Below are 27430 nucleotides of genomic sequence, written 5' to 3' on the forward strand. Positions count from 1 at the left end.
CTGCCTTCCACCTGTTCATCTGGTCTTTTTTAGCCTGGTTATAGCTTTCTTATGAATATTTTGACACAACCGCTACATGCTTAATTTGGGGTCTTATACACCTTTGCCATTCCTTTATTCTTAGACTACCAGAGACATTTCATTTTAAGGTGTATCAAATTGCATTTAATTAGTACTCTTATTTATGAACTACAGGAAGTGCTGGCCCTTTAATAGGAATATTTATCTCTTTCACGTATTGACACAAAATATTTGGCCTCACTCCTGCAGAAATATCTTTATGCTGTTGCTGTATGGTGTGTTTTACCTGTCAGTACACACACACACACACACACACACACACACACACACACACACACACACACACACACACACACACACCCTCTCTCGGCTCCAGCTGGCGCATAGTGTAGTTCATGTGGTCCCCCCACGTAAACACTGAAACAACTCTGAATGGTTGGGAAGGCTAAATTACCTGTTGCCATTCACCCTGATAATCTGAGCCTATGATTAATATTTGATTGTGGGGGATGTTGAGGAGCTGGGGCTGACATCACTCTGAACAGAAGGCGAAAAGGCGAGTCTCCCTGAAGACTGTCCTTACTGTGCCCCCGTCTCCCTAAGTGTGGCACGGAGCAAGGGTGTGTTCTCGGAGCCCTCCGGGGGGCCCCAGGTCCTGGCACACTCCCGGGCATCCCGCTGCCTCGTGTGCAGCTTCTGACTCTCCTTGTGGCTCTGGCATTTTTTGCTTCACTTGATCTGGAACCTCGATGCTCCGTTTATTTCTCCTATTTCATTTCCAATCTCTAATCTTCCCACACCCATTCAACAACTTAATAATGTGATGTAGAATTTGCATATGCCAATTTAAACTACTTTCATACCTTACCAGATTTTTTGTTTCTTAGGGCTGAAGGCTGTACGTTCTTTGTGTCTGTGTGTGTAGTTGATGCGGTTCAGGTGGACTCTCGGTGGATTTAGGTGTGTACCCACCTTTGTTCCACTTACGTGCCATCGGTACCTTCCAAGCTCAGGAGGTTTGCTGACGACCCGCCTTCCCCTAGTGGTGCGCAACATGCTGCCCGCCCGGGTCCGTTCCATTTTAGCTCAGGGCTCATCTTTTCTATAAAACCTTCTCCCGACTGTTGAGACAGTGATATTCTGCTCCAGTAACATAATTCAGTAACCTGCTTTTATGCATTAGTGCCGATACCGACAGTGACCTTCCCTGTAGATGGTATTTTAGAGGTACTATGACAGGCTCAGAAAGATCAAGTGTGTCATTTGTCCAAGATCATAGAACTGGTAAATTTGGAAATTAAAAAATCAGTACAAGTCGTACCTAGCCTTAACCCTGTAAAATTCAGTTGGCCATGCCTCTTCCTGATGGAGCATAGAAAGAGGGTTCGGAGAATTGGGGAGGTTGAGTGGGCCAGAGTTGATTATTGAGATAAGGGAAATGAAAGGGAAAAGGAACCTGGAGTCCTTCGGCAGTTCTGGCTCAGGTGACAGGTGGTCCCAAGGAGTGTTTCCTCCTCCTTGAGAAAGAGTAGATTTCTCTGTTTTGTTTTGTCTGGCACCGGAAGACGAGGAAGGGGGAATGTTACCCTCCCTTGTATATATTCATGTAGAGGGGATCTGTGATGAGTCTGAGGTAGGATCGTCTGCAGGCAACAGAATACACTGGTCTCAAGCCCAGGACAGAGGTCCAGATTCCTAGAAGAGACTTGAATGTTCCCCTCCACGTGCCCAGCGTTGGGAGAGTGCAGCCAGTGAGGATCTTGGTGCCATCCCTTGCCATCCACGGTGTGTCAGGAAGAGGTGGATGGGGCGCCTGGATGGCTTCCTCAGTGGGCATCCGACTCTTTGTCTCAGCTCGGGTCTTGATTTTGGGGTCATGGGTTTAGACCCCACATTGGGCTCCGCACCCCAAAAAAGAGGTTAAAGATGTCCCAAAATGAAAAATTTGCGGGGAGATTCAGATAAAACGGTATCTGTGCCATTTCCCACAGATGACAATTTACAGGAAAAAGCTTTGATTACTTTTGATAGAACTTCTCATTAAAATGACTTTTCTTTTGCTCAGATTAAGATCTACACATACGCCTCAGTCAGGCAGGAGTGTGTGAGCCCTTTTGGGCGGCTGCGTTCCCTGGGGAGCGCTGCAGGCGCAGGGCCTGGCTCAGCCGGGAGCCCGAGTGCCGCCCAGCGCCACTGCACCGTCGTATCACAGGACAGTCTGAATGCAGCAGGCAGCGGGTGGGCTGAGTGGGGTCCTGGCCCCACCGTGGCACTGAGGGAAATAGGCCTCCTGTTTCTCCAGGGCTCGGGTTCCCTCCTCCGACATTTCCCGGCGGTGAGGTGAGGCCAGGTGGGACTGTTTGGTCAGGAAGGAGCCCCCAGGAGGCGCCTGCTCCCCGGTCAGCCTTGTGCTCGGCTGCGGCGCCCCTTCTTGACACTCCTGACGCTGCGCAGAGTCCAGGGGCTCCGTTTCGGTGTGTGTGACAGCGAGGGCCACCGTGGCCTTCTTGTTCACGTGACTGTCTAAAATGGCAGACAGCTTTTCCACTTCATTTGAAATGGATCTCTTGATCACAAAATCACAGTTGGTCAGTTAGCAATAAAATGAGCTTAAGAGAACTGGTATCCATTACCTTTTGATCTATCTCTGTAATTCTCAAAATGGTAGGCTTAATGTTTTCTTGTTCATAGGTCATGTTACTGTAAAGTACTTTACTAGACGTGCGGAGGTCTAAATTTTAAAATTCTATAAATTAGCACATTACTAAGTATAGTGATGATAATTATACTTACTCTGTCAACTTAGTGTTTGAGGTTTGAGCTTCTAGAGATTTTTAACATTAAAAAGCAAACTATATGAACATTTGACCAAAATATACAATGTGTGTAAACTCAAGCTTCTGCTTCCTGTGTGGTATTTCAGTCTTAGTTGAAGATACATTTTCTATGATAGTTTTCACCTGTAAAGTGAACTTGTGTTTTCTTTTTCCTTGAAGATTATCCGCATTCTCTGTTCACTGGCCTTGAGGGTGTGTGCCGTCAGCCAAAAATAGTCCACTGACGTTTATTTGTGACTCAGTATTTCGTGAAATAACAAATTCTTACAGCTATGTGACAATAGCAGTGGTTTTATTAAGCCCTAACCGTTCATGATTTGAAGAGAGCACCGCAGATGAACCCAGAAGGTGCTCCTTGGGTTTCCACTCCGCCCCAAGCCCAGCAGCACCCTGTGAACTCTTGAAAACTTCCTGCCTGCCTGTGGAAGTCTGTGTACTTGTCAATTAAAACTCTTCTTTCTGACCCTCAGAGTTCTTAGGATTTTTAAGATGTGAGCTTTATGGACAAATAGCTCATTATGATTATTTTAATTTTCTTTAACTTACCTACAAATTGGACTCTCTCCACTGACTCTGAGTCCTCCACGTTGCTTCTCAAGGGTGCGTTTCTTAGTAGGTAGATCTGTATGAATTGCCGTGTTGGTCATAATGAGTGACTGTCAACAGCTTCCCTGCATTGTGTAGGTATATCACATACCACATCTGCTCTTTTCTTGACAAAATCCAATCAGGCACAGATTTTTTTCTAGAATTGGAAGCATATCTGAATGGTCTTGAGTCTGAATGTGAACGAGAGCAAAGCTGGTTGTGTGTGAAGTTGGGAGCAGAGTGAGCACGTCCGTAAGCCCCGCAGGGAGCTGAGTGCCGCTGGGGTCACAGAGGAGCCCTTCATCCGTTGCCCTGACTGTGAAACCCACATTCTGCACCATGGTCTGGCCCCTGCCACGTCTGATCCCACCTCCTGCCACTCTCCCCCGCTGTGCTTCTGCTCAGGCCACACCACCGCCCCAGTCCTCAGGGAGGTCCCTGCTCGGGAGCCTGGTATTGTGAGGGGCCTAGTCTTCCCAGGATGTGTTCGGTCCGGCATTCATCGTCCCAGGAGAGCATCCTGTTTGTTCTTGTAAAATGAGCGGATCAAGGTCATGATGCATTTTGAATATCTGTTCCGAGTGGGATGCTGCCTAAACCCCTTACACACGCACCCTCTCCTTTGTGTCTGAGCGGGGGTACTTAACGCACATCCACCTTCTCCTCCCACATCTGCCTCCGCACGCCCCACTGGAGGACCAGGATGAGGAGCCTGTTTACTGTCGCCTACAAACATGATAAGGGGCCTCAAAAGGTTTGTTGGCTTAAGTGTCAACAAATTCATTTATTTTAAAGTCTGAAATACAGTATTACCTATTTAGTTCCCATGAGGTTAAAGATAATACGCCTGTATGGAAAACGTGAGTTTGAACATATCGTGTAGGTTTGGACCCTGCTAACGATTGTAATGAACCGGTTTTGTTTGGCAGTTTGCGTGTGAACTTGGACATGGGCAAAGCCGCATATGGATGGAAGATCATGAAGGACGAGAGCATCCCCGGCACGGTTGTGCGGACCAGCACCATCCCAGAGGAGCTGGGGCGCCTGGTGTACTTGCTCACGGACAAAACAGGTACTGCTCCTGGTTCATGTTTGCCTTTGCGTGCTCGCCGGCGTCCAGGGCAGGGTGACGATGGTGTGCATGTGCCTGTGTGCGCTCACCGGCATCCAGTGCAGGGTGACCCTGGCGCGTCTGTGTGTGCATGCATGTGTGCGTGCGTGCATGTGTAGCGGCGTATTGAAGTCATTCAAATTTAGGATTTTCCAGACTCCGCTGAACACTGGCACACAACTAACCTTCACCTTTGAATAAACACAGTATCATTAGAATTAGCAAAATGTTAAATCCTTAGAGATTTAAATGACATGTTTATATATTTTTGATTCTCTGCTGCCATAGCGTTCTTTGTTTTATTAGTGCGGCTTCTGGAGAGGAAATACTGCTTGCCTGTTTATTACAGGATGATACTTGTGAGCTGTTGGAAGAATGTAACACGATGTGTGTGGGTTTGGTCTTTTGACAGTAATGTTCTCCTGAAGAGCCTTCCAAGTGACTATCCCACCCTCAGGTCCCTGCCCCAAATTTTATTTGCCCTTATTCCATCAAAGAATCCTTGTCAATCCTTAACATAATAAATAAAACATAAACTGAATCCAGTGAAAATCCTAGCAACAGGTGAAATCCCTTCCTGATTTCTTCATTCATAGTTTAAATTCCTGGTAACTCTTGGGGCACCTGGTGGCTCAGTCCCTTGCCCATTGACTCTTGATCTCAGCTCCGGTCATGGTCTTAGGGTCGTGAGATCAAGCCCCGTGTTGGGCTCTGTGCTCAGTGGGGGAATCTGCTTGAGATTCTCCCTCCCTCCGCCTCTCTCCTCAGTCACATATGCTCTCTCTTTAAAATAAATAAGTCTTAAAAAATATCTCATAGTAATTCTTAGTGAACTAGAACTAAGGATACTTGTATAATATGATAAAATGTGTCTCAAGTAAAATTCAACATTATTTTTAATAAAATACTAGAAAAAGCTTAGTCTGGAAAGAGAGAAATCTAACCGCCCTATTAACATGTTTCATTCTGGCCGTTGCAGTAAGACAAGAACTAGAAATAAGCTCTCTGCCTGAAAGATGGAGCAAATATTTGTAGATGAAATAATGAACCAAGGGAATCAACTGCTAAGAGTACGAACCAATGAAGTGTCAGGTCACAGGTCAGAATAATAAAGTAGCTCCCTGCGTGTCAAGTGGACGGAAGAGGGAAGGCCCCACTCGTGGTAGCGCAAGCACGTGTGAAACACGTGGGCATACCGACGTGAGGGGAGTGAAGGGCGTGTGTGAGGATGATCAGACCTTACAGAGAAACGTGAAGGAAGACGTAAACCAGTGAAGGGACAGACTGCAGTCTCCAGCGCAAGGTCCCCAGCGCGAAGATACGGGATTGCGTAGAGCCTGCCTTCACGATGAAGTGATAGGTTTACTGCAGTTCCAGTCAAAATCCAGTTGCCTGTGGCACGTGGTTTTGTTTTGTTTTTTAATTTAGAGTGGGTTTTTTTGTTTTTATTTAAGTAATCTCTATCCCCAGCGTGGGGCTCGAACCCACAACCCTGAGATCAGGCGTCACACACTCCACTGACTGAGCCAGCCGGGCACCCCAGCGGCATTTGGTTGTGGTCAGGGTTGGTCATTATGGCACGTCGGGGGCTGTCCCGTCAGGTGATGCTCGTAAGTCCGAAGAACTCCAAAGTAACGAGGAGCTCAGACTCAAGAAGGTAGGCTGCGAAAATGCCATCAGATTTCTCCCTTCCCATCCTCACTGAGCCGACAGGAAAAGATCCAGAGAATAAAGTGTGGGAGACACGCAGGCGTGCCTCCGCAGAGGTTGAGTTATTTCTGGGAGACAGGTGGGACTATTTTGATGGAGAAGCTGGAGTGAAGCAAACCCAAACTCAAAAAGATTCCTGAAGTGACCCCACAGAAGAGCGTCCTGGGGAATCTGTGAGTTTACAGCACACAGGTCTGTGGGGGGCGGCACGGGAGGCTGTCAGGCTGCCCACCGGCGGCAGGAAAAGCCCAGCTATGCTCAGCCCTGCACTCAGCAGCCTGGACCTTGTGCATAAATACAATCGGAAACCAGGAACAGCAGCATGCACTCGGAGTCCCGCACAAACAGGCACGCTGTGCCCCAAGTGCACAGATCTGTGCGTGTTCACAGAGAAGCCCAACGGAGCCCTGAGGCAAGGGTGCCGCATGACAGAAGGACTTAGTCACACCTGCAAATTCAGTGTCAGAATTAAACTACATTTCCACATACCAGCAACAGTGGGGGCACTTAATTCCAAAAAGGCCAATTAGAATAGCAGCAAAATGTATAAAGTAATTAGAAATAAATCCAAGCAGAACTTGTGTAAAGCCTGCATGGATATAAGTTTGAAGACCTGAGCAGGAGCTAAGCGAGAGGGTGGGCATCTCAGTGCCACACCCCGTGTGGAAAAGTCCGACCTGTCTGAGGCGCACACTGCCCCAGGACCTTGTCTGCACCATTGGTGGGAGCGTTACCTGGTGGCCACCGCTCTGTCCGAACGGACGAGCCCCGACAGCCTGCGCACCGCGGTGCCCCTCTGGCTCCTGCTCCCCAAGGAGACACGTGCGCACGCGCAGCAGGAGACAAGCCCAGGGATGTCCATGGCATCATCTTGGACAACAAAACCAGACTGAACATAACAAAAGCGGTTATCAGTACAATGCATAAATTGTGGAGTGTTTGCAGTTGAATGCTAACTAGCAATGACGGTGTCACGGTTTAATGTTGAACCCAGAAAGGTCTGGGGCCTTCCCCTCTCGGAATTCTGTGCTCCCCTCCTGCCCTGTGTGTGAGGTGCGCGGCGTGCTTATCCGGGGAGCAGGTGCGGGCTGGGCTGTCCTGTCTGCAGCCCACCTGCTCTCGTGGCCACTGAAATCTGCATGTAACACAGCTAAGTGTGGTGCCTGTGATTTCACGTCGGTTCGCAAACGAGAAGCATATGTCAGCACACAGTATGCTTGAGAGTGACTGGTTCTCTCTCCTCTTCCCGTGTCTCTGGATGTGTGATATCAGCAAGGGAAGAAGGATTTTGTGACATCATTTCTTCTTAAAATGCTAACTTTTTAGTATGCATTTTAAATGGTGATGGGGTCATCATTCTCCTTTGTTTCATCATAGCTCCTCCATTTGTCTTTGAATTCTGAGTTCCATCCAGGATAAGGAAGAGTGGTTTTGCCCAGAGTCATAAAGTAAAACCCCATTTTCCTCATGTCTCACTCTGCTGCTTTCACAAAGCAAAAATAAATAATCTGGGCTTCTGAGATTTAAAAAGAATTACAGAACATTATATAAAATATGTGAGTGAGAGAATTTTACACATTTCATTTTCCAAAAGGCCTTTTTGTTCCAGAAGTCACTGAAGGGACCCTCTGTCACCACTTCCTAGTGTTGGAGCCACATGGAGTTTTAAACATTTTTAGTGTTTTTAAAAATTTTTGGTCTTGAGCTTTTTCAGACCCTTTCTCCGTAATCGGAAGGTGAACGCCACCCACGGCACATCAGGCGAGCCACACGCTGTGCCAGCCCTGTGCCTGTCCTCGCCCTGGGGCCATGGGGCCGCGGGCACTTGCCCTTCACGGGTCCTCCTCCCTGAGGGCACTCAGGAGGGAGTGTTGCCTTGGCTGCTTCTAAAGGCCACACGGACCAAATCGCAGGAGAAGGACATCGAGGACGAGTTGTGTAATTGTCACCACACTGCCAGCACGTAGTAGGACTAGTCTAGAAACCAGCTTCTCACACAGATGGAGGCCGCCGGCACACGGGGGTTGGGCCCTCACCTCTGGGCAGCGGGCGGCCTCCGGGGACCCCCAAGCCTCCGAGCAGAGCCATGCGTTGTCTGCCGGGAGGGCTGCATGGCTCGAACTTGCGCTCACCTGCCCTGCCGGGGGGTCCGGCGCAGCTGTGTATCTGTTGTTACTGGGAAGCGTCGTCCGGCAGGGACTGAAGTAACTGTGCTCTGTGTTGTAGTAGTCTCGTCGTGTGACTGATTCAGGTCCTCTGCAGTTGGCCGGGGCCCAGTGGTCACTATGGTGGGCTCCACCATCGCAGAGGGTCTGACGGGGGTGGTGGTTTGGCAGAGGGTAGAGAACTTGGGGTGTAAGACCGTATGCAGACATCATCTGCTTAATCGAATGAGCTGCTGTGTGAGGAGCCTTTCGCTGCTGACCTGCCCATAAGGCGGTCCTCGGTGTGATCGTGATCGGGCTTGTGCCTCATCAATACGCTTTCTGACAAGAAGCGTCCATCACGCGGCCTCTCGTTTGCCCCAGCAGAACAGAGAACGAAGTGTCCCGCAATTGCATTACAGTTTCCTTCTTGTGGTCAAGAAAGCGGTGTGGTGTAATTAGGTTTGATTGGGGTGCACGTTTCCGGTAAGATCTGAAATGAATGATGTTGCCATAGTGACGCGTGTGGCCAGCAGTGCGTGAAACATGAAGCAGTTCATTCGACAAGAGCAGACATCTGTTAGCTGCCAGGGTGCAGAGCATGTTGACACTGCCCAGAAATGGTGGACGTGCCGTGATAACTGAGCAGACGGCGCTGGCATGCTAGGGCAGGTCGTCTGCACCGAGTCCGCTGGGGAGCCCCCATCTCTGCGCCGGCTGCTCCTGAGAGCGGTGCTGCGGAGGGCTCGGAAATCCTAAAACTTCGCTCCGGCTGCAGCCTGTTAGAGCGAGCCGCGAATTCCTTTGTTGGGAATCTTTATGCTCCTGTATGACAGAGCATTCCCAAACCACGCCCTGAGACAGGTCATTTAGGATGCACACCGTGTCGATAGCACCCGTTACCTGGCTTGGCCGTGCGGTTTGCACCCGGCTCGTGTCAGCTCCCAAGGCCGCATCCTCTGCAGCGGGAAGCGCCGTGTCCACAGTGGCAGGGGCAGCGGACCATGGCGTGCGTGCCTCGCCGGGGAGACCTGGAGCTGGGGGTTATGTCCCGTAAGCCAGGGGCCCTGTAAGCTGGGGCCAGGCACAGGCTCTCTGGCCTGCAGACGACAGCTGGGGCCTCTGGCGCCAACACACCTGCAGGGTCTGGCACTGTGCATGACCGGAGCGCGCACTTGTGTGTGTGCTGGGCTGTTCACCCCAGGTGAGGCACTTGATGCAGGCAGTGGTTGAACAGAGGCCTATTGTACTGGGAACCGCGGTCTTCTGAGAAAGCCTCATTTACAGCAAATACAGATTAACAAAGAATATGGCCACAGTCTGCAGGGTATTAGAAGTTGTGTTTCCATCCCTCATTGCTTCGTGGTAAAGTCTGAGTAGCTTTGTGTTGATCTCACGTGATCATTGCTCACGGCCTGGAGCCTGCGCTGGAAGTCCATGGGGTTGGGTGGGTGGCCTGTCCCCAGTGTGCCGCGGGCAGACTTCCCTTTGTTTCTGTGTGGTTGCCACGCCCTGGCTGTCCCACACACGAGCTGCGGTGTGGCCGCGCCACCCGCCAAACACTGGGTCAGAACACTTTGCAGCTGCGTCTCCAGCAACGTGTCCTCTGCCTGCCTGTGAATCGTCTCCGTCGCTGCCCTGAGACGTGTTCCTGCAGGACTTTGTCCTTAGAAATTGAGTTCCCCTCTACCTGCTTTGCTGCTCGTCCTCCAGAGCCCTCTGCCTTATTAAGGAGCTACAGCATTTTCCTTCTTCAGGAATCACAAAACACGCCTTTTGTCCAAAGACATTTTCCGTCCCTGGCGCTCTCCTAACGGCCAGGTCGCGGGGAAGCCTTCTGGTGGCGTCTGCCCATCCCTATCATGAAGCTTCAGACTTGGGACATACTAACAGTTGAATTAAGATGACAAAAATTGTATGACCTATCAATTGATTGAAATCATGAAAATTGTTTAAGATTTGAAAAGCGGTTTTGCATTACTGACTCTTTTAGTAACTGGCTTAACCTTAGACGCCCCTGCTGTACAAGAGGGTGTAGAAAGTCTCAAACTCGCCCTGACTTTCCTGCTCAGCGTTTTACAGGGTCTGCTGTGAAATAGAAACATCATTGAAAGTTAAAAAGATCCTTCCAGGATTCACCTTAGTATGTTGGAAGATACGCGCCCCTACATAAAGGAGCGTCTGCATCCATAACCCAGTCTCTCACCCAGCGAGATGCAGATGCATTCATCCAAATGGCAAAATAACTGAGCCAAAAATTTCATCGTTTATTTGATGAAATGATAGTCATTTGTTTGAATATGTCTGTTATAACCTCCATAAAACGTGATTTATCAGCAACTAGGACGAGGGTACCAGATGCAGCATTTGACTCGGACGGCAGGCCACTGGGGCAGGTCGCGCCAGCGTTGGGCACAACCACCGTGTGCTGTCAGTGCGGTCCGAGCTCCCTCACAAGGCCACCTGGTGCACAGCAGCAGCCCCCTTGCTTCCCTGCCCTCGCTCAGCCCTCGGTGACCCCTGGTCGACCGTATGCCTCAGCCGGTCTGCCTGTGCTGGACTTCTCCCAGGAGTGGAAGCTCACACCGTGTGGCCTTCTGTGTCTGGCTTCATTTGCTCAGCAGACTCTTTCCAGGTTCACCCGCACTGTCGCGTGTCTCAGTACCTGACTGCTTTCTATTGCAGGCGATACTCCGTCATGTGGATAGACCACATTTCATTTCCATCTCAGTTGAGGGACATTAGTGTAGGTTTTCCTGTTTCTGTTTGGAAGAATGCTGCTATGAGCAAGGTTCTAGCCAGGGCGGGTAGGCAAGAAGAGAAAGGCATCCATGCTATAAAGGGGAGTGAAGCTAGTTGTGTGTGACATGGTCTTCAAACAGAAAATCATAAGGAGGGGTGCCTGGGTGACTCAGTCGTTAAATGTCTGCCTTTGGCTCAGGTCATGGTCCCGGGGTCCTGGGATCAAGCCCCTGCTCCCCAGGAAGCCTGCTTCTCCCTCTCCCACTCCCCCTGCTTGTGTTACCTCTCTCACTGTGTCTCTCTCTGTCAAATAAATAAAATCTTTAAAAAAAGAAAATCATAAGGAATCCCCTAAAATCTGTTAGAAGCAATAAATGAATTTAGTAAGGTTTGAGATACAAGATGAATATACAAAAATGAATTGTATTTCTATACGCTAGCAACGAACTATCCAAAAATAGAATTAAGAACACAATTCTGTTTATGATGGCATCAAAAAAATGAAATCAGTATTTTATAGTGTTAAGATGGCAATAGGATTCCCCAAATTGATTTACAGATTCTACACGATTCCTCTCAACATCCCAGCTGCCTTCTTTGGAGAAATTGACAAGCTGATCCTAGAATTCCTGTGGAAATGCAGGGAGGGTGGGCGCCCAGAGTGGTGTAAACAATCTTGGGACAAGAGCAAATGGAAGGACTCCACAGTTCCTCATCCCAGAGCCTGCCACCAGGCTGCAGGGATCAAGACAGGATGGTGCTGGTGTGAGGACAGACCTTGAGATCGAGGGGGTGGCATCCACAGTCCGGACATCAGTCCCTAGCTGGACACTCAGACGACTTCCAATAAGGCTGCCAGGACGGTGTGCCGGGAGGAACTAAAGCCTGACGCTGCCGGTCGACTGGATTCCAGCACGGGTGCCGCCATCCTCACTGGGGAGGACCAGCCCCTTCAACTGACAGGCAGGGAGAGCAGGACGTCCACATACAGAAGAATGAAGGGGGACCCCTACCTCACACCACACACAAAAACTAGCTCCAGATGGATCACAGACCTACATTGAAGACCTAAAATGATCATTTTTTTTAAACTGCTGAGTTTTCAGAAACTACTCTAAACTTGTCTTTTGTTTCATTCTCTTTGGCTCCATGAAGCACCAGAATAAAGAACTTCTAGGTATCTATCTTAATAGAAAGCTTTATAGGGCACCTGGGTGGCTCAGTTGGTTAAGCGACTGCCTTCAGCTCAGGTCATGATCCTGGAGTCCCGGGATCGAGTCCCACATCGGGCTCCCTGCTCAGCGGGGAGTCTGCTTCTCCCTCTGACCTTCCTTCCTCTCGTGCTCTCTCTCTACCATTCGCTCTCAATAAATAAATAAATAAATAAATAATCTTTATAAAAAAATAAAATAAAAATCTTTATAAACATAACCCAAAAAATAAAAAATAAATGTAAACAAAGCCCAAAAGAAGAAAGAAATAGTTTAAATCTGGATATGTTATCTTTTAATTATTTTAAACTAAATTTTTAAATGCAACAGTGTATTTACTATTTTAGCATGTGCTTGTATGTGTCTATGGGAACTCTGTGGCCTCCCATAATTTCAAGGGGTCTTTGTGCATTACTCTAGAGAGTTCTCCAAACGGCAGCAGGAAGCAAACGTAACTGCGTAGTTGGAGTTTTCATCTCAGAACTTAAAATGCTATCACCAGGCTGACTGAGGACAGTGAGCTAAAGCAGTGTATTAAGGTAGCAGTCACTCGGGGCACCTGGGTGGCTCAGTTGGTTAAGCGACTGCCTTCGGCTCAGGTCATGATCCTGGAGTCCTGGGATCGAGTCCCGCATCGGGCTCCCTGCTCAGCGAGGAGCCTGCTTCTCCCTCTAACCCTCCCCCCCTCATGTACTCTCTCTCTCTCATTCTTGCTCTCTCAAATAAATAAATCTTTAAAAATAAATAAATAAAAAATAAAATAAAATAGCAGTCACTCTACAGCTCCAGATTTGCTGTCTAGAAACAGTCTGTGATCGGAGCAGTAATCATGATGTGCCTTTGGTTTTGGAAAATACTTGCTGTCCACATGGAGTATTGCATTTGGGAATGCCAGAATGCTCGTCTTCAGTAGTCTCGGGAGCAAGATGCTCTGAGTAAACCATCTACCATGTGACTCAGAGAGATGCCACCCTCAAGCTGTGGTGGGTTAATGGGCATAGGACCTGATCGTTGGCACAGGAAGAGGCGGGCGGATGTGCCTCTGACAGAGGGGCTCTGCCTCTGCACAGAGTGTCTGCAGAGCCCAGAGGCCCATCAGCACCCAAGTCCAGACCGTAGGGAACACACTGGAGCAAGTTCATTTACAAGGAAGAACGAGAGAGCAGAGAAGACTGTGGCCTTGGGCTCAGGAGGCTTCACCTGGACCCACACTCAAGCAAACAGTGTAGAAACACAACGGGAACCAGGCCTGGCCTTGGTATTTGATGCTGAGGAGCTCCTGCTGTTTGTTGCTGTGATAACATGGGGGTTACATTTATTGTAGCAGCCCCTTCTGTTGTTAATAGCTGACACGCTCAGGCAGGAAGTGGCAGGTCCCAGGAGCGTGGCCCTGAGGTGGTCCTTGCTGATGTGAGGCCTCCATTCGCCACTTTACATGATGCCATTCTGTCCGCTTTGGGGTACGTTGGACATTTCCCTTAAGAAACGCAGACGGGTTGGGACAGAAAACACATTGCCGGAAGTCAGTTCCTGGCACTTCTTGTTCTCACATTTGTAGTTGAAATTTCTTGCATGTTCTGCTTTATCCCCGCAGTCGGTACACCTGTGTACACGCATGTGCACATGCACACGTACGCACACACAGCACTGTGAGAGCGATGCTCCAGCACGCGCCCCGAGGGTGTCCCGGGTGCGTTTGCACACAGTCGGGCGTCTGGCCATAAGACATTCTAAGTCAGCGTTGTTCTCCTGAGGTCAGCTCCCATACTAGAGCAGCATCCGTGTGCCGGCGCCTGGTTATCCTCGGGACCGCCCAGCGGGACCAGCTCCTCGTCAGCCCCTCCAGGGAAGCCGCATGAGCATGGAAGTCTGTAGACCTTCCTCTCCACAAACCCGCCCAGGTTCCCCTTGCTTCTCTCCGGCCCACCGAGGCAGAGGTGCAGAGGGGCTCACACCTGAGGGCAGGATGAGGTACGTGTCTGAAGAACCGTCAGCCACACCTCCCACACACAACCCCGTCGTGTCTCAGGTGCGCTTCCCGCCGCAGCGCGGCTTCCTGCTCGCACTCCGAGGCTGCCTCGTGGCGTTGACCGCCAGCCGTTAATAACTCCGTGCGTGGCTCCAAAAACCAGTTCAGGGGGACACGTGGTTTTTCTCTAAACATATTGTCATCTGCTTTTAAAAATATTCGCGTATTCCTAAATCCGTGTTAAGTACCACAAGTAACAATAGTCTGCAAAGTCAGGAAATTAAAAAAAGAAAAAAAAACAGTTTTTCCAACAGATCCAGTTTTCAGGACAGGAGGGTATTACGTAACAAAGCGTCTTCTGCTTTTTTGTTCAGTGCTTTCCAGCCTTGGGCTCTAGCTAGAAAACTTTTTCATCTGGTTGAGAAACAGTAATGTAATTGTTTCCGTTTCTGTCCTTTGGTGTCAGCATCCTGTATCTTTCTGCCAAACCTCCCCTTCCTCTTTATTTATTCATTTATAATTAAAATCAGTTAGCATATAACATATTAGTTTCAGAAGTACAGGTCAGTGATCTGTCAGTCTCATATTACACCCAGTGCACGTTACATCACGTGCCCTCCTTACTGCCCATCACCCAGTTACCCCATCCCCCACTTACCCGTCTCCCCTCCAGCAACCCTCAACTTGTTTCCTAGAGGTAAGAGGTTTGTCTTATGGTTTGTCTCCCTCTCTGGTTTCATCTTGTTTGATTTTTTTCCCTCTCTTCCCCTATGATTCTCTGCCTTGTTTCTTAAGTTCCTCGTTTCAGTGAGATCATATGATAACTGTCTTTCTCTGATTGACTTATTTCGCTCAGTATAATGCCCTCTAGTTCCAACCACATTGATGTAAATGTTCAGTATTCATCCTTTCTGATGGCTGAGTCATATTCCATTGTGTATATGGACCACGTCTTCTTTATCCATTCGTCTGTCGATGGACATTTGGGCTCTGTCTACAGTTTGGCTATTGTGGACATTGCTGCTATAAACATTGAGGGTCAGGTGCCCCTTCTTTTCACTACATCTGTATCTTTGGGGTAAATACCCCAAAGTATTTGGGGTATTTAGTAATTGGGTAAATACCCAATTGCTGGGTTGTAAGGTAGCTCTATTTTCAACATCTTGAACCTCCATACTGTTTTCCAGAGTGACTGCCCCAGCTTTGCATTCTCACCAACAGTGTAGGAGGGTTCCCCTTTCTCCACATCCTTGCCAACATTTGGGACGTTAAAATATGTGATATTACACTTAGCTTAATGAAGGACGAGATGTAGCTAAATCAGGTGCTTAGGCATATTTTGCCTTGATAAAACTAAAGTGTCATTCAATCATTATACTTAGTACTATATTTAATTCCATGAACCTTAGAATTACTTCCTAATCTTGCCGTTGGGAAGCAGAGGTTCATGACCTGACAGAGTCAGCACGTGCATGAAGAGCAGAGGCATCCCCAGTGTCAGGTGCCCGAGCTTACAGACGCCAGAGGCCATGCGTGCTGCCGTGCTCCACGTATCAATGTCTCCTCCGGCGTGAGGAGGAGGTCTCCTGCAGTACTGCTTTAGGAGAATCTTTGGTGCTGGAGAGGCCAGTGTGACCCCGGGTCCTGGAGAAGACGCAGGAGAACGCAGTCCGACCTGTGCCCTCTGCGCACGTCCTGTTCATTCCTGTGTCTTCGGTGAAGTGTCGTAGCAGGTTTCTTCCAGTGGCTGGTTGTCTGCTGCGTGCGGTACTGATGCAGCCAAGGGGTCTGGGTTTCTTTGTCATACTTTTTACTTCGATGCACTTTTGTATTCCTTACGTCGTGCGGACTGTGAACTCGTGGTAAGCGTGTGTTCGCCCCCGCCTTTGTTCACATGCTGTCTGGGTTTGTGAGTTGGGCGTGCCCACACCCTCTCCCAGACAGGCTGGCTGTGACTTGGGACGGCTCGCTCACGCTGGGTCATGGGGACGTGCTTGTTGGACAGCAGTATCATGTCACCGCCTTGGCAATGGAGGCAATCGTGTGTTTCAATTCCGTTTTCCATGATGAGTGGAGAGTGTGGGAGGAGGACACGCTGATACCAAGCGTGAAATAAACATAGTTCTCATACACACGGTACAGTTGAGGTGATCATGGAAGTGCGTTTGAAAGGGAGCGAGGTCAAGCAGCCATCACTGAGCTTTGTCTCTTCGGTGTCTTGGCCCTGATCCAGTTGACAGCATACTCAATGGTGAAGGGAAAGAATCAACGTGAGGGGGACCGATTGCTGGAAGCGTGGTGTCTTAACACCGAGGCACAGGAGTGTGGGGTTTACGTTCCTCTTAATTCTCTGAAGCTGATCCTTCCTTTTCCCACACTCCAGATATTGCGTGGAACCACCATTGCCTTGTGTAGAGACCAGCTCTCTCCCCGGGCACTCTGGTCCAGGTGATAAGGGGCTGTGACTTGGGTATCAGGATTTAAAATCCCCCAGGTGGTGAGTGGGCAGCAGTGCTCAGGGTCTGCTGGGATGCACACAGTCAGACACAGAGCCACTGCCCAGCCTGAACGCAGCATCCCCACCCTGTTGATCTGAGGCCGTGGAGCAGGAGACCTAATCTCATGGGCACCTTGGAGGTCCTACCCACTCTGCTGCCTTGATGTAAAATACATGCAATCTTCAAAGAAAAACTATTCATTTAAAACCAAAATGTTTTATTATAACAGTGTGTAGTCTCAAGACTTCTTAAGAACGTGAGCATTTGCAAGGTATATATGGATAGGGGCACCTGGGTGGCTCAGTTGGTTAAGCGACTGCCTTCGGCTCGGGTCATGATCCTGGAGTCCCGGGATCGAGTCCCGCATCGGGCTCCCTGCTCGGCGAGGGGACTGCTTCTCCCTCTGACCCTCCCCGCTCTCCTGTACTCTCTCTCTCTCTCATTCTCACTCTCTCAAAATAAATAAGTAAATCTTTTTTAAAAAAAAGGTATATATGGATAGTAGAATTTACATAAGGAGACCAGTATAAATGTAAATTTATCACTAGGTAAGTAAATGTGTAACTGTCAAATCTTAACATAATTTAGGGCAAGTGCCTCTGAACAGTTCTGTGATTCTGAGCTGATGCCAGTCGACGGCCTTGCTGAGCACCCAATGTGGGCGGAAGGCATCCTGGTCAGTATAACGTGTGGGTCACTGGCATGGCCCTATATGTAAATTCAAACTGTACTCTCCGAAATCTCATCTTTAAGAATCTACCCCACATAAATAATGGTTTTGTAGCTGCATTTTTTGGTGATAACAAAAAATTTTAAACCATCTGAGTATCCGTGTTTGGGAGGAAGATCCAGCAGAACCTTGTGTACCATACTGGGTTTATGGTATACCCCCTAAAAATAACGTGGAATACCCCTGTGTGTAGTCATGTGAAAAAATAGTTTATAAATGCATACTTGTCTCTACCAGTGGAAAAGTTGGAAGAGGTTATATACCTAAACTAGGTGATCCCAGGGTGTGAGAGGGTACAACAAGTATTTACAACTTTTAATATAAATGAAGGCCTCCAATTCCAGAACGATGGAGTGGATGTTCTTCTCCCTGTCTGTCCTGCTGAGCACACCACGCACCTGACGTGCTACGTGCAGCGCACACAAGAAGACCGTGAGCGGGGAGGGAGGAAGGCAGGCTCGCCCCATCAGGAGGACCAGCAGTCAGTTCCCTGGTGTTCCGCTTCGTGCCCAGACTGGGGCCTGGAGAAGCCAGCGATGCAGAAATGCCAGTGGGCACAGACAGGCTGAGAAGAGCTGCTCTCTGTGACCGAAGGAGCAGCCTGGCAAGACGGGAACACTCATGCTTCCATTCCAGCCGTTGGAGAAAGCACAGCACAGGTGGCCCCATGATGATGTGATGGAGGAGTTACCACGGCGGTGGCCATCCCATGGCCACATGTAAGTGTGTCCAGTCAGCGCATGGTGCAGCAGCAGCTTGCACAGTGTTCCCTGTCCATTTGTGCTCAGCAAAGGCCCCACCCTCTGTCTCCGAAGACCAAGTGGGGACCCTAGACTTCCAACCTCTCCTGGCTGTCCAGATGACCCAGCTCCCAGGCCAGCATGGAGTCTAAGAAGGCCAAGGGTCGGACTTTCATGTCTGCTGGGCGGGCAGCCTGGACGGCCATTGTCACAAACAGAATCAGCGCGGTGAAGAACTGATGGGTCGTGCCAGACTAGGGGTGGGCGAGGGCGTGGATGTGGCCACGGATGCAGGTGAGGACCATGTTGGTGCAGATGGGACGCCTCTGCATCTTGATGGCCATGCTGGCCGTGCAGATCCACACATGACGGTGACGTGAAGCTGATATGCTGCGCGGTGCCGGGCACTGGTCTGATACTGCGCCACTCGACATAGGGATGGCCAGTGGGGTGCCAGGCAGGGGATGCGGGCAGCCCCCTGTGCCGCTGTGGAATCCAGAATTGCTGCAGGAGAAGTCAGAAGAGAGGCCAGCAGCCCTTACTCAGGAGGCTGGCGGACACGAGAAAGGCCTATGGTAGGCATGCCACCCAGGGGGAGGAATCACACATTTCCTTGTGAGGTAGCAGTTTTTTCTTTAAACTAGAGTAGTTTCTTATGAAATGCATATGTTTCTTATTTTTTCCTATCATTTCATTGAGATTCCTGGTAGTTGCTATTTTCTAAACTGGAGAGCTCTAATTCTGTAATCGTCTAGCATTTCAGGGGCCTGGCAGGTCCCAGCAGCCGTGAAGTGCGCTGCCCAGCTGACATTTCATGTAGACGGTGGACATTGCTGGTTGTGTTTGAGGGAGGGAGGAGAATGAAGGGTCCTTATTCTAGGAAGGTGGCACCAGTCAGGAGGTCAGAAGCCATTCCCGAGTCTCGCAAGTCGGGATGAGCGGTGAGGGCCCCAGAGTACATGTAGCCGCGGCAGAGCCCCCGCACCACACCTGTGCGGCTGGTGTGAGGAGGTCTGAGGGTTGGCAGAAAGGACGGAGCATGATGAGGGCGGCGTGTGGGGCAGCTCCGTCACCCGCCTCCGCCTGCGTGCCTGTGGACCCCCTCGCCAGCCTCAGCCGGTGTTTCACGGTGAGGGGGTGGGCGGCAGGGGGGCGGCAGTGCCCGCAGTCAGGCGCTCAGGGGGCGCTCCGGCAGGGGCGGGTGCTGCTGGTCAGGGGGCGTGCGGGCCAGGTGGCGGAAGGGGAGGCCAAGGCTGTGCGTCCACAGGGTAGAACAACCATCCTAGAGGAAGAGTGGGTGGAGCTGGGCACCATGAGATCTGGGAATGGTGACACCTTAGACCCTAGAATGTCTGCAAAGCCAGAGAATCCTAACAGTGTGGCCCCAGCACGACACACACACAGACCAGGGGAACAGAAAAAACCGCACCCGTAAATGGGCAACTAAGGCAGGACGAGGAGGGCAAGAGCGGACAGTGTCCTCGCACGTGGTGCCACAAGAGCTGGACAGCAGCGTGCGGAAGAAGGAAACCGGCCCTTTGTCCCGCACCACACAAGATGAACCCAGGACTGAAGACCAGAAACCAGAGGTTCCAGAGGAGAACACGGGCAGTAATCTCTTTGACATCGGCCTTATCAACATTTATTTGGAACTGTCTCTCCAGGGAAGGGCAACAAAAGCTAAAATAAACAGACAGGATTCCATCAAATGGGATTTCATCAGACTACAAAGCCTCTTCAGAGCCAAGGAAACCCATCAACAAAATGAAAAAGGAACCTATTGAATGGGAGCAGATATTTTCAAGTCATCCATCCTGTAAGGGGTTAATATCCAAAAACATATGAAGAACTTAGACAACTTAGTATCAAACAATTAAAACGCCCCAGTTTAAAAATAGGCAGAGTATCTGAAAGGACATTTTTTCAAAGAATACCTGTAGACACATGAAAAGATGCACAACATCACTAATCGTGGGAGAAATACAAATCAAAACTACGATGATACATCTCCTTCACACAGGTCACAGTGGCTAAAATCAACAGGTGTCGGCAAGGATGCAGAGAAAGGGGAACCGCCGTGCACGGCTGGTGGGAACGCAAGCGGGCGCAGCCCCTCTGGAAAACGGTGTGGAGGTTCCTCAAGACATTAAAAGGAATCACCATGTGATCCAGCAATCGCACTTCTGGGTGTTTATCCAAACAAAATGAACACTAATTCACAAAGATACACACCACCCCTATGTTTGCAGCATTATTTACAACATCTGAGATCTGGAAACATCCCAAGCATCCATCCGTAGATGAATGGATACGGGAGAGGTGGTAGAGACCTATGTTACTCAGCCATAAAAATGAAATCTTGCCATTTTTGACAAAAAGAATGGACCTAGAGGGTATGATGCTCAGTGAAATGAGTCCGAGAAAGCCAAAGTTGCAGAATCCAAATAACCAAACACAAGAGAAACAGACTCAAAGACATGGAGACAAATGGGTGGTTGCCAGAGGGGAGGGGGCGGAGGAGGGTGGAGAGCCGCAAACCTCCGGTTATCAAATGAGTCCCGGGGATGTACAGTACCGCATGGGGAGTGTGGCTGGTGATACTGTACTAGGGCTGTGCGGTGACCGATGGCGACCGCACTCAGACGGGGAGCATTTTGTATAAAAATAGCGAACCGCTGCCGTGTACACCTGAAACAGATAGTGTATGTCAGCCTTCAGTTTTCACAAAAAAGAAACACGGAAGTGATCCATCCAGTTCCAGCAACAGCACTGTGAGACGGTGGGTCTTCGCACTGGGTGAACTGGGCGCATCCCCGTTCCATCCCCGCGGATCCCGCGGTGTGAGCCAGTGAGCAGGGCAGAGCACCCTTCGCTTAGGGTCTTTTGCCACTTGCGTTCAGTGGTTTACAAACCTAAAGAAATAGTAGTTTATTCTTGGTAGGAACTGTGCAGGCGTAGTATTCTTATTTTTGCCATACGTGTAAAATTCTTAGTAATAAAAAGGTTGAAAAGTATTATTTATTGTCATCGTATTTATAAACTGCCTCATACCACAGCCCACCATAGATTAGAAGCCTCACATTCAGTGTATGTCAGAGGAAAAAGTGTCTACAGGAAATTCTTTAATGATGTCAATCTGATAAGTAAGATATTTTTTTTTAAATAATAAATTTTCAGGGAACTGCTCATTTGGGCACACGTAACAGAGGTGAGCTTGGTGCTTATTCTAACAGGAATTAATGTACAATTTCATTAGCTTTTGATGATAGGTAACTATCGTCTTCATCTCAAATCTTTGATGTAAATAATTTCTAGAACTTCCTTATTTCATTTGGAAGCTGAATTGTTTTTAATTACATTCTTTAAACTATTTTAATTAATTCTGCTTTACTTAATGAGGATGACATAACCAGGAAACCCTTTTAAACTGTACTTCTCACATAATTTTGATTTCAGGAAACTTAGGTGCCATTTAATTGAGGTACTAAACGGGCTAAATAGAATTTTGAAAAAGCAAAATTTCTAAAACTGATCAGCATCCCTGAGAAGAGCTGCTCTTTGAAATTTATGAGACCCTAATGTATGTATTCTATCCATTCTTGTAAGAAGGTTATTCAAAACAGTCTCTGAAACAGTGTTATGAAATACGGATTTTCCTTTATGTTAACGTAGCCTTCCTGTCCTGTAGTGGGAGTTCTGAGCTATTTTGTTTTGAACACCAATGTGTATGGAGTCATGGATAGATGTGAAAACACTTTTTATTATATCTTCCACATCACATGTGCCAAAGAAAACAGAAGTTAGGTAATATTTTATGGGTGCCTTGTAACCGTGTGGAAAGCCCAGCTTCTGAGTGGGGATAGGATTGTTCATACCCACATTGATAATTACATCAGTCAGTGGGTGATCCTTCTGTGAGCTGTGAGGTAAGTGCAGAAAAGCCCGGGGGCCTACATGACCGCACTTTTCGTTACCGTACCTGACGCCCATGCTCACAGGTGTTCACACTTCCCCAGGTTGCTTTACTTCTAGAAAACCCAGTAAGCAAAAATCCTATGTGCGTATTGTGTGTGCATTTTTATATTAAGTGATACACATACACAATGTTTAGGGTTTTCAGAGTCATGAAGATGTGTACCATTGTGAATTTATGTGTCACTTTTAATGAAAATTCACCGTTTTTGAAATAATGTTAACGTCTCGCTGCCTTTCATGATGTTACTTCACTGTATTTGGCAGACCCAAGACATCTCATAAAATTGACCTGTGCGTGCTCCTCTCTTAACTGACTTCCTTACACACCAGGGGTGAAGCACTTCCTCATGCTCAAGCACACGTGAGTGCCTGGCCTACATGGACTGGCTGTCCCCAGGAGTGAGCCCTGGCCATCTGGAGGGACGTGAGCACCTCCAGGCAGCTCACCGGGCAGAAGCCCAGCTAAAGAGAACGTGCCTCCCTGCTCACTGACCTTTCTGTTGCTCCACATGATGCAAGTGGTGCTAAGGGTTAAATGCATCTGTTTCTGTTCAATGAAAAATACTTAATTTTTCAAAATTGGGTGTTTTTTTTAAAAAACTGGTAGGCACGCTAATTTGGGACTAGTTGATGTCTTTCTCAGGCAGTGTTCTAGAGTATACTTACAAAGGTAGTGACTCTGTTTTCCAGTTTCACGCCTGTCTCTTTCAGAACAGGCAGAAGTTATATTTGTACCAAACAATGCATCTGAACTGAAAGACAGAGGCCACACTTTCTTCAGGTAGTTAGAGCCCTTCACGTTATCGCGCTCTTCCGGAGGGATCTGGGAGGGACACTTGTCCTCAGTGGGGAAGGACATTCCTAGCTGCTGGAATTACAGAGCAGAGCATTCTCAATGCCGAGGGGCGCCCCGCTATGAGAGCTCGGCCCGTGGAGGTCCACGTACGGGATGGGGAGTCCTGGTCCCGTTGATGAGCTTTCCTCTGTGACCTGGTCTTTGTTGCAGGAACCCTCACCCAGAACGAGATGGTGTTTAAGAGGCTGCACCTGGGGACTGTGTCTTATGGAGCAGACACGATGGAGGAGATCCAGAGCCACCTCAGGAATCCATACTCACAGGTAAGCTCATTGGCATCCGCACGGGAGCTGCCTGCAAAAGTGCCTGGCTCTGTCGAACCAGCCTGAACCCACTGTATCCGCTGATCTGGAAATCGGCAAACATCTTTGAATGTCCTAAAACACTCAGTTTTAATTTATAAATCAAGAAGCAGTTTTTGAACCAATTTTATTTTATTTTTTTATTCTTTGTAAAGATTTTATTTATTTATTTATTTATTTATTTATTTATTTATTTATTTATTTATTTGATAGAGATAGAGGGAGAGCACAAGCAGGGGGAGGGAGAAGCAGGCTCCCCGCCGAGGAAGGAGCCCGATGTAGGGCTCGCTCCCAGGACCCTGGGATCATGACCTGAGCCGAAGGCAGCCACTTAACCGACTGAGCCACTGAACAATTTTGAATGAGCATTTCTATATTGTAAAATAATAGAAAGGATATAATGACCTTAAACCATTTATTCATATTAAATAATTTTCTTAGTGAAATATTCCAAAAGATTACTCAGGATAGGTAGTATTTTTAAGACTATTAAGTAGAATACTGCATCACAGGTGTTTCTTACCAGTTCCTCTGGGTTTCTTCATAATTAGTAAGACTTTCTCATATTTTCTTGCCTTTTCCATAAACAGAAGTAGACACACGGGATCGTGAGCCCTATGTCCCTGTCATTCGGCCTCAGCAGCTGTCCATGCACCGCAGACCTGGTTCCCTCCGTAGCCCTGCTCCTCCTTCACCATATCACTGTGAAGTGAAACTCAAATGTCATGTTATTTCATCTGCAAATACCTCGTCTGTGTCTGGATCAGATAAGGACTCCTTGGGTGGAGGCAGGGGGCGTATATCCTAAGTCTTGGCCTTTCCCTGGAGCTTCAGGAGCTCTCTGAAGTTGCAGGAACAGGAAATACACAGCCTAGTAGCCACAGTGTTTGCCAGAGACTTGGTAGGCCGTGCGCTCTGCAAGTGCGTCTGTGGCCCGGGAAGGTCCTGACACGCCAGATCCTGACATGGGGCCCACAGGGCCACGTGTTCCCACAGATGACAGGGTGTGGGGCAGGCAGACACAGGCCACTCTGCAAAGGTCAGTTTAGGCCGCAGAGGTCCCCTAGCCTGTTCTCAGGTAGCGTTCGTGTTGCACTCATTTGAATTCACTGATTCTGGGTAACCAAACCTTGCAAGCCCAGGGTGTCTAAGATGCTGCACACACAAGGCTGTGGTTTGAACCCAGTGCCAGCCATCACTTCCCTAGGCTGCTTTTCTGCCTCTCTGCTGGCCTATTGTGAGGTTCGGGCACCCCCGTTGTAACAGGCCAGCATATATCAGGTGCAAACGTGCCATCACCCGCCCCCCAGGGAAGCGGGGCCTCGCATGTACACAGACCACTGCCGCCTCGAGGCTCCCACGGGCCGTCTGGCAGCGGCGCCCCCAGAGGCTGTAGGCCCTGTGTATTGATGGTCATACTTCTGACTTGACTTCCACAGACGGGGCTGAGCCACACACGCCCTGAACAGTTTCTGCTCTGACCGAATTCAGGTGTACTGTCTGCCTTACATTCAGTTTGTGAAAACCTCTTTCTTCTGTAATGTTTACCAGAACGGTGTATACTTTACTTTTCAAGACGCTGTCAAAAGAAAAGTATCTAATGCATATGTGTTTATTGGATGTAATGATCACTTACACAAGCACACATATACTTAAAACCAAGCCCTTTCTTCAGTTGGATGTCACTCAGTGCAATACAGAGCATTTTGTAACCTAGAACATTTATTAACAGAAGGAAAATCTAAAAAGGAGAAGGAATAGGTCTTCCCTTCTCCTGGTAATCTAGGTCTAGGTCGAAACAGTACCAGGTAAAATCTGTTTTTAAAAAATAAATTTACATTATGCATGAATATGATTTTAATAGCTCCAAATAAGCTGTTTTCTAGAAAATTTAGAAACAGAAAGGATGAGTCAGTGTATAAAAATAGCAGATATTTAATACTTATTTCCACGGAGGAGGTCTTTTAAAAATCTTTTTTCGAAGCTGTCTGTTGGTTGGCTGGTTAGATAGTACTCTTTTGTAAAATTGATTTTATTCCTGAGATTCTGTCTTTTTATTAAGATGATAATAGTCTACCAGGTCCACTGCAATGTAACATGAATCTTTCATAATCTGATTATATTTCCCCTCCGGAAGCATTTGGTGATGGAGGGCATAATCTTTAATGGCATTTGTGTGAAATGAAATTCTACAGCCATCGATAAACAGAGTCCTAAGGGGAGTCAGCCGTGTTGCGTGCCGCTCTCCCTTTGCCGTGCAAGCAGCAGGCGGGTGGGAGGCGAGCGCAGGGGAGAGGCAGTGCCAGCTGCTGAGCTGCACGAGCAAACCCTTCATTAGACAGCACTGTGACTTCACGGGCAGAGTAGTCACGGCTCGGTGGCTCTGCATGCCCCGTCCAAAAGCGAGAGCCTGGCTTTCTCGGGAGGGCCGTCACAAGTGGCCATGAAGGTAACCGAGGAGCCTCTGTGGTCCTGCTCCACCTCCCCCTGGAGCGGGGGGGAATGGCCACTCCACTGACGGAGGCGAGCGCCCTCGAATGCAGCCTGGTGCGGGGGGAGCCAAATGGAGGGAGCGGGGAGTCACGTCTGGAGCGCAAGAGTCTGAAATAGGAGGTGAGGATCAGTTTTCGTCAGATGCCGGGGTTACTGTCATGCACAAAACTAGCTCTTAATACAGAGGCTGTGACAGGCTGGATTCCTTTATTGTATTAAAGGAAGATTCGTAAGTATTTTTTCCTGCTTTTAGCTTTAGTCCACTTCAGGTACAGCACTTTTTAACGAAACATGAAAGCAGTTAGGAGCATATGGCTCTGGTTTGCTCTTTAACTCACCCCATCTTTACAAGGAGAACAAACATGACTTATTACGGACTTAGCAAGCCAATGCTATGGATCAAGTGAATGTAGAAAAGGAAAACCCTCCGACTCTAAGTACTGCAACAGTTTGGTAGCCGTGCCGACCAGGAGACGCGAGTGCTTACGGCGCTAGCACGGACACGTCACGTGAGCGAGCCCGTTCCCTAAGAGCTGCTTGTCTCATCCCTCACTGATGCACTCATAAAAATCACACGTGCTGGTAACTCCAGTATCAACTACGTTGTCTCTTTAATTTTGTGACGTTCGTATTTTATCAGATGCAGTCTCAAGCTAGCGGGAATGCTACCAGTTCAACACCACCAAGAAAGGCCCAGTCCTCAGCTCCCAAAGTGAGAAAAAGTGTTAGCAGTCGAGTCCACGAAGCTGTGAAGGCCATTGCGCTGTGCCACAACGTGACCCCCGTGTATGAGCCTCGAGCCGGCGTGATCGCAGAGGCCGAGTACGCAGAGGCGGACCAGGACTTCAGCGACGGGAACCGCACCTACCAGGCCGCCAGCCTTGACGAGGTCAGTCGGGGCCTCTTAGAGGATGTCAGATACAAACCTGCATCAGAGGCACAAGAATTCGTTCTTCCAGGGGCATGAATGCAAGGAGAGCTTTATTATCGTGTCTAATGGTGCCTTAGCTCCAGGCCTGAAGGCCACATGGCTCTCTCAGATTCGTGCATTTGGTCCTGGTGTGTCCACTTACCCCAGAAAGCCTAAGAGTTGAGTTACTGGAAAACACATGAGAAAAATCAGAATTTTACTGATTTGTAAACTGATTTGTGACCGAGTCAGATCTTAATAAAGCTGCTGGCGCCTAGACTGTTCCTCCCTCATCATCCCATCTTCTTACTTCCACATGAATTGTCAGGCTTACGTGTTAAATTTCCAGGTTTGTTCGTTTGTTTTGCCAGAATTTAGCTATAGCATATCTATTTCAAAAGAGAATTGGGCTATAAATCATTTCAAAAATCTACAGAAGACAGAAACAGTAAAATCTTCAATGTGGCAAATTAGTCATTTCTGACCTTACATCATTTTTTTACTTTTTTTTTTTAAAGATTTTATTTATTTGTTTTTGTCAGAGAGAGACAGAGCACAAGCAGGGGGAGCAGCAGAGAGGAGAAGCAGACTCC

At 48.5% G+C, this 27430-nt stretch overlaps 1 protein-coding gene across 1 annotated transcript; it reads left to right on the forward strand.

Annotated features, from left to right (window-relative positions):
• Window positions 1-4180: 4180 nt before the first annotated feature.
• LOC148161725 (putative phospholipid-transporting ATPase IIB) lies at window positions 4181-26894 on the forward strand. The gene is made up of 4 exons (XM_088020609.1): window positions 4181-4200; window positions 4376-4518; window positions 23283-23395; window positions 26568-26894. The coding sequence occupies exons 1-4, from the start codon at window positions 4181-4183 to the stop codon at window positions 26892-26894; spliced, it is 603 nt and encodes a 200-aa protein (XP_087876735.1).
• The last annotated feature ends 536 nt before the right edge of the window (window positions 26895-27430 follow it).

This window comes from Eumetopias jubatus, unplaced genomic scaffold (genome assembly GCF_037043125.1).
Source record: "Eumetopias jubatus isolate StellerSeaLion01/CBP00866 unplaced genomic scaffold, mEumJub1_p1.0 scaffold_84, whole genome shotgun sequence".
In the NCBI taxonomy this organism is placed as follows: Eukaryota; Metazoa; Chordata; class Mammalia; order Carnivora; family Otariidae; genus Eumetopias; species Eumetopias jubatus.

Coding starts and splice junctions, on each gene's coding strand:
- LOC148161725 (XM_088020609.1), top strand. CDS start 4,181: ATGATAAGGGGCCTCAAAAG. Junction 4,201..4,375: donor ATGATAAGGGGCCTCAAAAG/GTTTGTTGGCTT, acceptor TTTGTTTGGCAG/TTTGCGTGTGAACTTGGACA. Junction 4,519..23,282: donor CTTGCTCACGGACAAAACAG/GTACTGCTCCTG, acceptor TCTTTGTTGCAG/GAACCCTCACCCAGAACGAG.